Raw genomic sequence first — 14,323 nt, 5'->3', positions numbered from 1 at the left:
AAGGCACTCCCTCATGTGCACCAACTTTAGAGCTGATTCTGATTTATAAACAGAAACAGGCGTGGGACATACGTCCGCACGCTTTTATAAATCTGAAAGTTTTTGTGTGCATTTCCTATTGTCCCTGCGTACGCCACCTGTAGTCTGCTTCGCTACGCTCAGGTTTAGACATGAGGCCCCTGGTCTTGAGGGTCAGGGTGTTTTTATGTATGCATGTCAACACATCATTCCTTCCACTCAGAGTGCTCTTTTGAGAGAGTTAGCATCAATGCTATCAGTCCACATGCAACAAGGTTAGCAAACAAGTGTTAATGTGCTTCCACTCTTGTTAGTGTGTCTCAGCCGTGGGGTTAAGTGGTCCTGTGGAGTGTATTTAGAGTTTGTTCTAAGGCCATAAAGATTAGAGCAGGCTGTAAGTCCCTGTGTTTTATTAGACCATCGGCGGGTTCTGTGGTAGGTCAGCAGCTGGAAAATAAGCCTAATAGCTGTTATAAATCAGATAGAGAGGTCCTGGATACCAGCAGTTTTTAAGCCTGATGGCGGTCTCTGTCAGGCATCCCTGTGAAGGTAATGGTGAAGTGCTCTCAGCCTGACTACAGTTTATACAACACTGCTTATAGGGATTAAAGGTTTGGTCCAAACACCCAGAGAACACAGAAAGTTTTCATGAATTGAGTTCCATGTTTCTGTGCTGTTTTCTTTGGACAGACTATGTGAGAATCAGCTGTGGATTATTCACAGAAAGCAGGAGAACGAAGAAAAACCATGTGTTGGTTGTACAAGCCAGAGGAGGATAGCAGCCAGTTACTTCAGTCACTGTTTTTACTAAAAGTACTCCTAGGAGTAGCTTTACTGCAGCACACGTTTTACTTTTACTCCACCTAATCTGCGAAAATGAAACGTTACTTGTTTTTTTGCCAGTTTCACCAATCAGAAGTAGCTATGTGGTCACATGACCAAATCCGTAATGGAGGTGAAGACTTCATACACAAGCATCATAGAGAGCCAACAGGAAATGGAAACATATGAAAAATATCAGATTAAAATGTCTATGAAGCTAAACGTGAGAAAGATGAACCCCTCTGGTTCCAGACAGAAACATGTTCCACCTCCAACTGATGCAGGATCATCTGCTTCCGCCTGGACACGACCCACAAAATCTATCATCTGAGCCAGGAAACATGTTGCTGTGGTTGGTAGATACTAGTCCTGTAACTAGTCCTGTGAAATAGTGCACTGACTAGTCCTGTAACGTGTCCTGTAACTAGTGCTGTAACTAGTCATTTAATTAGTTCTGTAACTAGTGTTGTAACTAGTCCTTTAATTAGTTCTGTAACTAGTGCAGTAACTAGTCCTTTAATTAGTGCTGTAACTAGTCCTGTAATTCCTGTATCTAGTCCTATAACTAGTACTGTAACTATTCCTGTAACTAGTCCTATGACTAGTGCTGTAACTAGTCCTGTAACTCCTGCTTTAACTAGTCCCGTAACTAGTGCTGTAACCAGTGCTGTAACTAGGTTACAGCAAGGGATTCCAGCCTAGCCTTGAGGGAACCACATTAATGGGCCAACATGATTAGTTGGAGGAGAGCCATTTAATTTCAGTCACATCTGTTGGAGCTGGTACTACTGCTTTAGCATTGACCCTGCTACTACTGCTGTAGTACTAACCCTGGTATTACTGCTCTAGCACTGACCCTGCTACTTCTGCTGTAGTACTGACCCCAGTAGTACAGCTGTAGCACTGACCCTGGTAGTACAGCTGTAGTACTGACCCTGGTAGTACTGCTTTAGTAATGACCCTGGTACTACTGCTGTAGTACTAACCCTGGTACTACTGCTGTAGTACTGACCCCAGTAGTACCGCTGTAGTACTGACCCTGGTAGTACTGCTGTAGTAATGACTGTGGTATTACTGCTGTAGCACTAACCCTCGTACTACTGCTGTAGTACTGACCCTGGTAGTACAATTGTAGTACTGACCCTGGTACTACTGCTGTAGTACTGACTCTGGTACTACCGCTGTAGTACTGACCCTGGTACTACAGGGTCTATGTGGGATTTCTTATCAGAGATAAAATATGAGTTAATTTTAACTAGTGCTGCAACTAGTGCTTTAACTAGTTCTGTAGTACTGTGACTAGTCCTGTAACTAGTCATGTAACTAGTGCAGTAACTAGCGCTGTAACAAGTGCTATAACTAGTACTATGATTAGTGGTGTAATTAGTGCTGTAATTAGTGCTGTAACTAGTCCTGTAACTAGTGCAGTAACTAATGCTGTAACTAGTCTGTTAACCAGTGCTGTAACTATTCCTATAACTAGTGCTGTAACTAATCATTTAACTAGTTCTGTAACTAGTCCTGTAACTAGTGCTGTAACTAGTGCTGTAACTAGTTCTGTAGTGCTATAACTAGTCCTGTAACTAGTCGTGTGACTAGTCCTGTAACTAGTGCAGAAAACTAAGGCTGTAACTAGTCCGTTAACTAGTGCTGTAACTATTCTTATAACTAGTGCTGTGACTAATCATTTAACTAGTTCAGTAACTAGTCCTATAACTTGTGCTGTAACTATTCCTGTAACTGCTTCTGTAAATAGTGTTGTAACTAGTGCACTAATTAGTCCTATAACTAGCGCTGTAACTATTCCTGTATATAGCTCTGTAACTAGTCCTGTAAGTAGTAATGTAACTAGTCCTTTAATTAGTGCTGTAACTAGTCCTGTAATTCCTGTAACTAGTCCTATAACTAGTCCTGTAACCACTGCTTTACCTAGTCCTGTAACTAGTGCTGTAACCAGTGCTGTAACTAGGGTACAGCAAGGGATTCCAGCCTAGCCTTGAGGGAACCAGATTAATGGGCCAACATGATTAGTCGGAGGAGAGCCATTTAATTTCAGTCACGTCTGTTGGAGCTGGTACTACTGCTTTAGTATTGACCCTGGTACTACTGCTGTAGTACTGACCTCAGTAGTACCGCTGTAGCACTGACCCTGGTAGTACAGCTGTAGTACTGACCCTGGTAGTACTGCTTTAGTAATGACCCTGGTACTACTGTTCTAGTACTAACCCTGGTACTACTGCTGTAGTACTGACCCCGGTAGTACCACTGTAGTACTGACTCTGGTAGTACCACTGTAGTACTGACTCTGGTAGTACCACTGTAGTACTAACCCTGGTACTACTGCTGTAGTACTGACCCCGGTAGTACCACTGTAGTACTGACTCTGGTAGTACCACTGTAGTACTGACCCTGGTAGTACTGCTTTAGTAATGACACTGGTTCTGCTGCTGTAGCACTAACCCTGGTACTACCGTTGTAGTACTGACCCTGGTACTACCGCTGTAGTACTGACCCTGGTAGTACTGCTGTAGTAATGACCCTGGTACTACTGCTGTAGTACTGACCCTGGTACTACAGGGTCTATGTGGGATTTTCTATCAGAGAAAAAATGTGAGTTAGTTTTATGTGCTTTTTTAAAGTGACAGGTGAATATTTTAATACTGAGGCTGCTTTGCTAAACTAGTCTGTACACATCGGCTACTATCCACATCTGTCCACATGTTTCCACATGTGTCCTGGTCCAGCTCAGAACCAGCTGTAAACTGGACCAGCGAGGCACATTTTATTAGTACAGGTTAAAGCTGATGAAGAAACTTTGTGTGTTTATCTGCTTGGAAATTATGTGGTTGCAGTGTTTTATGCTTGCTGGCTTATTTTACTGCATGAAACATTTGGAAGTTCCTGCTGGACCAAACAGAACTCCACAGGTGGGCTGCTGGATGCAAAAGTTTTGGAACCCGTCCCAGGGTTGGACAGTCTCTTATCTGTCTAAGCTGAGTCGAATTTTTTATTTTCTAATGTTAGTAGAATCACATCAGGTGAAGCTTCTTGTTTAAACTGTAGCAGCAAATACTGATGTAAACTTTATATTTCTGGTAAACTGGCATCTAAAGTATTTGCTGATAAAATTACTCAGTCATGTTGTTTCAGGTTAACATGAGATCATGAGATGAATAATGGAGTCCTATTGGGAATAGAGAGAAGCTCTGGACTGGTAGCTGGTAGCTGTGTGTGAGCTTTCGTGATTATTTAGCCTGTGTGTGTGTGTGTGTGTGCGTGTGTGTGAGTACGTACAGGGCTGTTGAGGATCATGAGGCACTGGTCGAAGTGGTGATGCTCCATGGTGGAGTGGCAGTAGAGCTGGGCCAGTGGGTGGTCACTCCTGGAAAACACAGACAGGAAGCCCACTGAGGTCAGTGTGGTCCCACTCATTCCCAGTCAGACTTTGCCTCCGAATCCTGGGCTGTACCTCTGTATGTAGGAGTTGTTGACACCTCGGTGGTCCAGGTCATGGCTGAGAGTCGCAATCATCAGAGCCAAGACCTCCAGATCGCTCATGTTATTCTGTCCGAAGATGCATGGAGAGATGAGGAGACAGGTGTCAGGAGAGGCTGGAGATGAGGGGGAAACGTCTGATCCTGAGACGTTCAGGTAAATCTGATTCTGTACCAGCTGGAATCATCCTCTGAATCCATTCACCACAAGTCTTATATACAAAACTACACTAGCCCAGAGAACCCACAAAAGCAGGAAATGATCAGATTCAGTAGTCAAATGGGATCAATGACTCATCAAACTGCAAAAGGGCCGAACATGTGATAAACTAGTGTGATTGATTCAGCTACTTCCATGGGAGAATGTCATGGCAGACAGTCATCTAACTGCCTCTGGATCAAGAATAAAACACCATATACCACCAGTTCTTCCTCCCAACTGGAGACCGGCTGCACCCACCTGCAAGCGTCCAGACTTGAGGAGTGCGAACATGCACTGGGCTGTGTTAAATGCATGTCTCCAGTTATGGTAGGCCACGTTCTTCCTGTAGTTCTTCTTTACGCTCAGAATCCACTGGCATAAGCTCTGCAGAGGGACAGATAAGTTACCAGTTATCAGCCAGCTCCCAGCCTAACTTCAGCAACCAGAACCAGCTCCCAGTTTAACTTCAGAAAGCAGAACCAACTCCCACTTTAATAATTCAATGTCTCTGGTGCACAGTGTCTCCGTGACAACCACCATTCTACACCAGTTCTTATTGACAGAGACCAAACCCCCCCCCCCCCCCCCCCCCCCACACACACACACACTCAGCGACTTGCTGGCCTCTGCAGGCTCTCTGTCAAGGTGATAGGGAGCTCCAAATCCATCAATTTCCAGGTCCGACTGTGAATCCTGCTCTTTAAGCCAGGTCTCTATCAAGGCCAGAAGACAGTCGTCCCTATACTCAGCCAGATACTCGACGTTGCCTATTTTATTCTGGAGTGACTGAACTCTATATGTCCATGGATAATACACATGCCGAGGAGACGCTGCAGATAAGATGAAGTTAGAAGAATCCATTCAGCAAAGTTCAATGAGGTCAAGCTCTTATTTCTCCAAATCGGAGCGTCAAGACTGTGGCTGTCTGACCAGTGAGAGAGCTGCTTACATTCCAGGAGCAGCTGTGATTGGTTGAACTCGGTTTTCACTGCTCATGGCCTCAAAGTGTCAGGCAAAAGCTAAATGAGGGTAAACCATGAAGTTAATCCAGTTAAAAAAAAGAATTTAAAAACACAGAGGGAAAAGAAAATTATTTAAATCACAGTATTTAATAAGGAATTAATATTTAAATATGTAATTCCTCTTTAATATTTCAGTTTAAAATGTGTCATTACAAAACATTTTTAAATTCGATTTCTTTTTGTGTGAATTTATTGTTAAATTTTAAATTAGATTTAGCTATCTATATATTTTTTCAAAATTAATTACTCATCAAAATGCTGTATTGCTTTTTGGAAGACGCTGCTGGTCCTTCATACCATACCAGACCATAATCTGATCTGAGACTAGAATGAATGACTGTGCAACATTTAATATGCTGGAATAATAAAGCAATAACAACATGCTGTGCAGGACAGCTCCCAGGGTGAGATGCTCCAGGGTGGCCGGTGCATCAGCTCTTGGTGTGAACATGAAACTGACAGCCTGCCCTGCTGGAGGGGCCTAAGTTTCTCCAATCAAAGCTCCTCTTTATGAGGCCCCTCTCCGCAGGCACTCTGGAGGTCAGCCACCACCATACAAGGACCTCTTCAGGAGGAGATCCAAAGCCACCAGGGACCAGCCGAAGCTGGCGCCGAAGGGGAGCCTGACTTCTGACTGACAGCGGTGATGGAGGCAGAGTTATAAAATACATGATGTGTGGTCTGAGTTCAGGATGCAGGCTAACACACATATACTAAAAGCACAGACTCATGGTCACACTGCTGCTGATGAAAGGCAGTTTCTGCAGGAAGCTGCTTCTCTCTTCATTTTTGGCATGAACCGAGGACGGGGACGGCTTGCTGGGCTGCCGTGACACCCGTCCTGGAAGAGAGACCCTCCCCATGCTGTATCTTGCGTATCTTGTTCTTTTCTTCATGATCTTCTTTCGAAAATTATCCATGAATCTTTTCCAGCTTTTGCAACACTGTTCAGGCTTAACAACTAAAGTTAGTAGAAGATGAACAGCTAAATTAGTAGAAGATGAACAGTTAAGGTTAGTAGAAGATGAACAGCTAAAGTGAGTAGAAGATGAACAGCAAAAGTTAGTAGAAGATGAAGAGCTAAAGTTAGTAGGAGATGAGCAGTTAAAGTTAGTAGAAGATAAACAGCTGGTTAGTAGAAGATGAACAGTTAAAGTGAGTAGAAGATGAGCAGTTAAAGTTAGTAGAAGATAAACAGCTGGTTAGTAGAAGATGAACAGTTAAAGTCAGTAGAAGATGAACAGCTAAAGTGAGTAGAAGATGAACAGCAAAAGTCAGTAGAAGATGAACAGCTAAATTAGTAGAAGCTTAACAGTTAAAATTAGTAGAAGATAAACAGCTGGTTAGTAGAAGATGAACAGCAAAAGTTAGTAGAAGATGAACAGCTAAAGTGAGTAAAAGATGAACAGCTAAAGTTAGTAGAAGATGAACAGCTGGTTAGTAGAAGATGAGTAGTTGAAATCAGTAGAAGATGAACAGCTAAAGTTAGTAGAAGATGAACAGTTAAGGTTAGTAGAAGATGAACAGCTAAAGTGAGTAGAAGATGAACAGCAAAAGTTAGTAGAAGATGAAGAGCTAAAGTTAGTAGGAGATGAGCAGTTAAAGTTAGTAGAAGATAAACAGTTGGTTAGTAGAAGATGAACAGTTAAAGTGAGTAGAAGATGAGCAGTTAAAGTTAGTAGAAGATAAACAGCTGGTTAGTAGAAGATGAACAGTTAAAGTCAGTAGAAGATGAACAGCTAAAGTTAGTAGAAGATAAACAGCTGGTTAGTAGAAGATGAACAGCTAAATTAGTAAAAGATGAACAGTTAAGGTTAGTAGAAGATGAACAGCTAAAGTGAGTAGAAGATGAACAGCAAAAGTTAGTAGAAGATGAAGAGCTAAAGTTAGTAGGAGATGAGCAGTTAAAGTTAGTAGAAGATAAACAGCTGGTTAGTAGAAGATGAACAGTTAAAGTGAGTAGAAGATGAGCAGTTAAAGTTAGTAGAAGATAAACAGCTGGTTAGTAGAAGATGAACAGCTAAATTAGTAGAAGATGAGAAGTTAAGGTTAGTAGAAGATGAACAGCTAAATTAGCAGAAGATGAACAGCTAAATTAGTAGAAGATGAACAGCTAAAGTGAGTAGAAGATGAACAGCAAAAGTTAGTAGAAGATGAAAAGCTAAAGTTAGTAGGAGATGAGCAGTTAAAGTTAGTAGAAGATAAACAGCTGGTTAGTAGAAGATGAACAGTTAAAGTGAGTAGAAGATGAGCAGCTAAAGTGAGTAGAAGATAAACAGCTGGTTAGTAGAAGATGAACAGTTAAAGTCAGTAGAAGATGAACAGCTAAAGTGAGTAGAAGATGAACAGCAAAAGTCAGTAGAAGATGAACAGCTAAATTAGTAGAAGCTTAACAGTTAAAATTAGTAGAAGATAAACAGCTGGTTAGTAGAAGATGAACAGCAAAAGTTAGTAGAAGATGAACAGCTAAATTAGTAGAAGATGAACAGCTAAAGTGAGTAAAAGATGAACAGCTAAAGTTAGTAGAAGATGAACAGCTGGTTAGTAGAAGATGAGTAGTTGAAATCAGTAGAAGATGAACAGCTAAAGTTAGTAGAAGTTGAACAAATAAAGTTAGTAGAAGATAAACAGCTAACGTTAGTACAAGATGAACCGTTATAGTTAGAAGAAGATGAACTGGCCTGTTAATGGTACAAAATTGATTTACATAATTTATCTGCCACCAATCAGTCCAATTTAATCCAGTTCATCATAATCTGATTAAATTCCACGTAGTTACTTATAATTCAGCTCAGTCAAATTTATTACCAAAGTTCATCTATCCATCCATCCATCCATCCTTTAATTCATTTCAATGCAGTTATTTAAAAAAAATTAATCCACATCAGTCCAGTTCAGTCAAATTTATTACAATCCAGGTGTTGCAGCTTTTTGGCAGAGATGATCACTGGAGTAGCCTTTTGTCCAAAATGCTTTATTTCGGCAAAAACATTTAAACTGACATACAAACGGCTCTTCTCTGACACCGTGCCTAATGCTGCGGTATAACTCAACTGAAGTCACGTTCAAGGAACATACGTCAAATCAAATTTCTGATACACAAACGGGGCGTTCAATGCCATCTTGTAACTATGAGTACTATGAAAAATAAACAGTTCAAATAAAATATACACCCAAAAAAATACATGCGGGGTACCTTTGAACCAATAACAATATAACAGCTTATATTTTCTAATGTAATCTGACTCCAGCAATATCTGTATCTCTCGCACTCTCCCCCACTTAAGAAATGTCGTCCCGACATAGATGTACCTTACAATTCACAATACATTGACAAAATAGAATGGCATGGATTGTTTGACAGGTTACATTCGACCTTATTTTATTAGTTACACAAGCTACCGTGCACTGTAGTTGTATATACTCCTGATATAATCAGTACAATATTTCTAATCCAACATTTAATCTATAAAATAACCAAACTTTTTGTCTTCTCCTGTATGGGCATTTGTTGTTTCTACATTTCGTCAGCAAAATAAACATTTTCCCATTACTCATACACACATATTCGGCCTGCAATCCATATGTGTCACAATATTTAAATCAAAATTAGTCACATTTGGTACATATCGGAGGGGTACAAAGTGTAATCATTGCATTTTATCTATTTCTGTTGCTATTTTTATTTACCACGGCCGCCAGTAACCCTGAACATTTACACATTTGGTGGCTACTGTTCTCTCTGCAAAGCTTGGCTGTCCAAGTGTGCTATAGGTCAAAGTCTGTGGTCTTCTCCTTTCTCTTTTTGGGTAAGAACTTGGCTGTTCTGTTTCAACTTCCTGTTCCGTATCAGAACCCCTGTCCATATCCCCTGTATCCTCAATGTCCACATCCTCTGGAACTATATTTTCCATATCGATTTGTATGAGATCCCGCTGATCTTGTTCTGAGATGTGAGGAAGCTCGTTTTGTTCAGTAAGATCTCTGTCAGTTTGTGGCACAAACTCTACTGCTGTGGGATCCAGTGTGGGTGAACTGTGAAGCTCAGGATGAGGCCATGTGAACACTACATCAGAAAAATCCTCATCTGAGTCCTCCTCCTCACTTCCCATTTGTTGTGTGCGAGTCATGCGTGTTTGCCTCTGTTTGTTATAATGTCTTTTCTTTGTTTTTGTACAGGTTTCAGTCATATTTGCATTTGCTGTGAGTGGAAGGAAATCACAAGGCAACAACATATTCCTGTGCAAAACCCTGGTCCTGCCTTTCCCATTCTCTGGCTCCAGCTCAAACACAGGACTGTCCTCCCCCTTTTGGCTTTTAATGACATAGATATTGTCTTCCCAATAGGAGCGGATTTTGCCTGGCCCCCCCTTCTCGATCACATTTCTTACAAGTACACGACTGCCTACTTGAAGTGATGGACCATGTACTTTCTTGTTGTACTGTATTTTACCTCGGTCAGCTGACTTAGCTGCATTTTTGGAGGCGATACCGTAAGCCTCAGCCATTCTTTGTCTCCATTTGTCAACATAGTCCTGATAGGAACCTGAACTGTCGTCCTGCTCAATGCCAAAGAGAAGATCAACCGGTAACCGTGGTGACCTACCAAACATTAAGAGAAAAGGGGAGTAGCCAGTGGCCTCATTAACAGTACAATTGTAGGCATGTACAACTTTGTGGAGGTGGCTTTTCCAGTCTGTTTTCTGTTCCTCTGTTAGTGTCCTTAACATAGAAAGCAGAGTCCTGTTAAACCTTTCTGTCTGTCCATTCCCTTGTGGGTGATAAGGGGTGGTGTGGGACCCCTTAACACCAGAAAGTTCTTTTAGATGGTGTAACAGTTTGTTCTCAAACTCTCGCCCTAAGTCATGGTGTAATTTTTCTGGAAAACCAAACCTGAGACAAAAGTCATTAAACAGTCTTTCTGCTACAGTCTTAGCTGACTTATTGGTAGTTGCATAGGCTTGAGCAAAGCGAGTGTAGTGGTCCATAACTACAAGTATATACTCACAACCCCCTTTGCATTGCTCTAAGTGCAGAAAGTCAACTGACACTAACTGAAATGGATGAGTGGTCTCTATACTCAACATAGGCGCACGTGCCTGTCTGTTGGGTTTTCTTTTCTTTAGACACTCACACATATTAGTGACAAAATGTTCAATGTCCCTTTGCATCTTGGGCCAAAAGAAACGATCTCTGATAAGGTTCAGTGTCCTTTCTGAGCCCAAGTGACCCATCTGTTTATGCAGTTCATTTAGCACTAGAGGGTGGTACGCTGAGGGGAGAATAAGTTGGTTTTTGTGTTGAGTTTTTCTAAACATAGTCCCATCCTCTCTGATTTTTAGTTTGCTCCACTCTCTAGCCAAAGCGTTGAACTCGGTACTCTCAGTTTTCAGTTCGTGTGCAGCGGGTCTTTTGTTTTGCAGTATGTACTCATACATTTTACCTATTACAGGGTCTTGTCGCTGCGCTGCACAGATTTCCTCTCTTGGTATTGGCTGAATCGTGTCCAAAAGTCTCTCTGCTCCTATTTGCTGCTGAAGGGCGTTAAAGGAGACAGCATTAAACATCAGAGCTGGTTCTGTTTGCTGCACTAAGATGCCCTGCTGTGTGGCTGCTACAGCATCCTGGCTAACTGTTTGTGTACAGCAGTTCATATAGTCCTCAAAATCAAGGGGCATCCTAGATAACCCGTCGGCATCTGCATTTGTTTTTCCTGGTCTGTATTTTATTGTGAAGTTGAAATCTGCTAATTCTGCTACCCAGCGCTGACCTGACGCATTTAACTTTGCCGTTGTCAACACATAAGTGAGCGGATTATTGTCTGTATAAACCACAAAAGATGGCGCATGAAACAAATAATCTCTGAAGCGCTCACAGACAGACCATTTTAGAGCTAAAACTCTAGTTTACCAGCATGCATATGGTAGTTTTTCTCTGGTGGTGTTAAAGTTCTAGATCCATAGGCTATAACCCTTAACTTGCCATTATTGCGCTGATAGAGCACTGCTCCTAACCCTGCTTGAGAAGCATCAGTGTGAAGCACAAATGGTTGGTTCAGGTCAGGGTACCCAAGGATCGGAGGATTGGACAGTTTGTCAACCAGGTATGACAAGACCTGACGGTGGGAATCTGTCCATTTCACAGGGGTTGACGAGAGCAACTGTCCTTTAGTCTGTTTGTTTTTTTCCTTCCTTGTCATTTTCTGTGTCTTAGAGTCTTGTGGGGTATTTTGAGTATTTGTTGGGGCTGCTAGCAGTTCATACACGGGCTTTGCAATGCGTGAAAAGTCTTGTATGTAAGATCTATAGTAAAATAGGAAGCCCAAAATCTGTCTCACCTCCCCCACTGTACTAGGTTGTTTTTCTTTAAGTGACAGCACGGGGGCGACCTCTGCTGGATCCATACTATGACCATCTTTTGACACCACTCTACCCAAAAATCTGACCTTAGGCTTAAAAAGTTCACACTTCTTAGCAGTAAGTTTGACCCCATGTTTCTGATACCTTTGTAACACTGCTCTTACATGCTCAACATGGTCCTCAAAGGATTTACTGTGAACCAAATTGTCATCAAGGTAAGGTAGGCAGATGTCATCACGTAAACCCCAAAGACACTCCTCCATGCTTCTCTGAAACTCTGCCGGGGCAGAACTGAGTCCAAATGGGATTCTAACCCACTGGTATAAACCCCAGGGAGTAATGAATGCTGTAAGTGGCTGACTGTCCTCATCTAAAAACCCTTGATGATAAGCCTTCCCCTGGTCCAATACTGTAAACCAGGAGCTACCAGTAAGGCTGTCCAACATGTCTTGTATCCTAGGAATAGGATGTCTGTCAGGCACTGATTTGCGATTAAGTTCTCGATAGTCCACACAAAGTCTGAGGTCACCTGACTTTTTCCTCACACAGACTATTGGTGAAGGCGACTTTGATTTTGTGACCCATCCTCTGTTTATCAAGTCCTGCAGGTAAGTTTTTACTTCCTGGTGAAGTGGTTTAGGCACACTAATGTAAGTCTTTTGAACTGGGGTCTGGTCGTTGAGGGTAATGTGCATACGAAGACTAGGAATGCAGCCTACATCCTTTTCATCTTTGGCAAAAGCTTTACATTCCTCCCTGAGCATTCTTCTCACCGCAGACTGTTGTTCACTAGTTAAGTGGTCTAGCACCACAAGAGGGTCCCAAAACTCACTTTTGTCGCTGGTGGGGGCTGATGAGACTTTAATGTCTGCATCATCTGCTGTTTTGTTTGTTTGTTGAGTCTCTACGGGTTGTAAGGCAGCTGGGTATATTGCTTTTACCCCTTCAATATGTCCCAGAATAACACGTGGACTTACAGTAATGTTATGGCCCGTGGTGTTTGTGACAGACACTGGGACAGTGGTTGAGTTGCCCCTTTTTACTTTAAACAGTACTTCTTGCAAATGAAGCCCTTCAGGCAGGCTAGGATTCAGATTAGGACAAAACAACATTACAGTGTCCTCTTCAGCCTGTATGCGTGTACGACAGCGAAGGGTAATGGCTTCCTTGGGACCTAAGACAACTTTACCCCGTCCTGTTTTGACTTGAGTCTCTTCGATAGCTGTTTGTTGTGTCTGTATTAACTGGATAAAAGTCTTAGCAGATCCAAAGTCAATGCCGAAAGAACTACTCACAATGTTAGCAGTACAGTCACTGTTTTTAGTACCCTGTTGCTTAAATTGCTCATTAATGACTTCCTCTATCACATTGTATCCAACGATAGGGTCCTGAGCTACGTTTGGGTCACTAGAGACTAGGACAGGTACTAGGAGGCTAGAGCTGGCCATTTCTACCCCAGTCAGTCTAAACTCTACAGGGATCCACCCCATAAATGGTATCTCGGTCTGATTAGCTGCGAGCCCATTTAGTGGTTCTGGTCCTAAGAGTTCATCTATCCCTCTGATAGTAGTGTGAGGTAAGTGCTCAACTCGCCATTTGTCATTTATTACGGTAGCCTGTGCACCTGTGTCCCATAATGCTGTAACTGGTATATTGTCAAAAGTGCATCTCACAATTTTACGTCTACCAATCAGTTTCACTAGTTTTTGTCCTTGTTTACCTGAGAGAAGGTCAGAATATCCCATGTGTGATAACCACCCATTTTGCTCCTTTTTACCCAAGTATTGTTCAACTAGCCTCACTGCTTCACACGTGTGTTTGTGTTCCTGCCAGTGTCGTGCCTGACATGCTTTAGAACAGTAAGTGGTAGATGAGCAGCCGGAACACCTCTGGAGTGGAGTGTTGACTGACTCTTCCTGGTGACAGTGATGACAGCGGCGGGACTCCTGATGAGGTGGAGGGGTCACTGCTGGTCCCGTGGCAGTGGCCCTCTGACGTTTCCCTGCAGCTGAAGTGGAGCTCGGCATCCCCTGGAGATGTGACCGGACTGGCCACATTTGAAGCAGTGGGTGCAGTTGTCTCCCTCTCCGTTGCTCTGGCAGGTCCTGCAGCCTCCCTTCCTCCGAGTGCCTGTGGCGTCCGATGTCCTCTTGGCGGTCTGCGACGTGCCGGCGTTCAGGGAAGCGAGTACCATCTGCTTCACCTCTGCAACCTCGTTCCTCAGCTCTTTGACCAATTCATGCATTTCAGGTGGAGCACGAGCTGTTTTCTTGTCTTCCTTGACGATAAGGGTCTGTGAGCTGCTGCGTGGTTCATCTTTAGTTAGCAGCTCATTGATCCTTGGTGTTTTTGCATTGTTCCTCTTTAACTTGTTTAGCCTCTCCGTCTCGAGATTGGCAGCTTCAT

General features: G+C 42.6%; 1 protein-coding gene across 3 annotated transcripts in view; it reads right to left on the bottom strand.

The window, feature by feature from the left end:
* The window catches only part of pde5ab (phosphodiesterase 5A, cGMP-specific, b), a 93,234-nt gene that overhangs the window by 9,707 nt on the left and 69,204 nt on the right, over nucleotides 1-14,323 (bottom strand). For all 3 annotated transcript variants that reach the window (XM_041985407.1, XM_041985409.1, XM_041985408.1), the window contains 3 exons: nucleotides 4,795-4,920; nucleotides 4,310-4,404; nucleotides 4,135-4,222 (listed from right to left, as the gene is read on the bottom strand). In XM_041985407.1, the coding sequence (XP_041841341.1) occupies nucleotides 4,135-4,222; nucleotides 4,310-4,404; nucleotides 4,795-4,920 (309 nt within the window). The remainder of the gene's footprint in view (nucleotides 1-4,134; nucleotides 4,223-4,309; nucleotides 4,405-4,794; nucleotides 4,921-14,323) is intronic.

The sequence above is a fragment of the Melanotaenia boesemani genome, chromosome 5 (genome assembly GCF_017639745.1).
Source record: "Melanotaenia boesemani isolate fMelBoe1 chromosome 5, fMelBoe1.pri, whole genome shotgun sequence".
Lineage (NCBI taxonomy): Eukaryota > Metazoa > Chordata > Actinopteri > Atheriniformes > Melanotaeniidae > Melanotaenia > Melanotaenia boesemani.
This window is presented reverse-complemented; position numbering and strand designations above follow the sequence as displayed.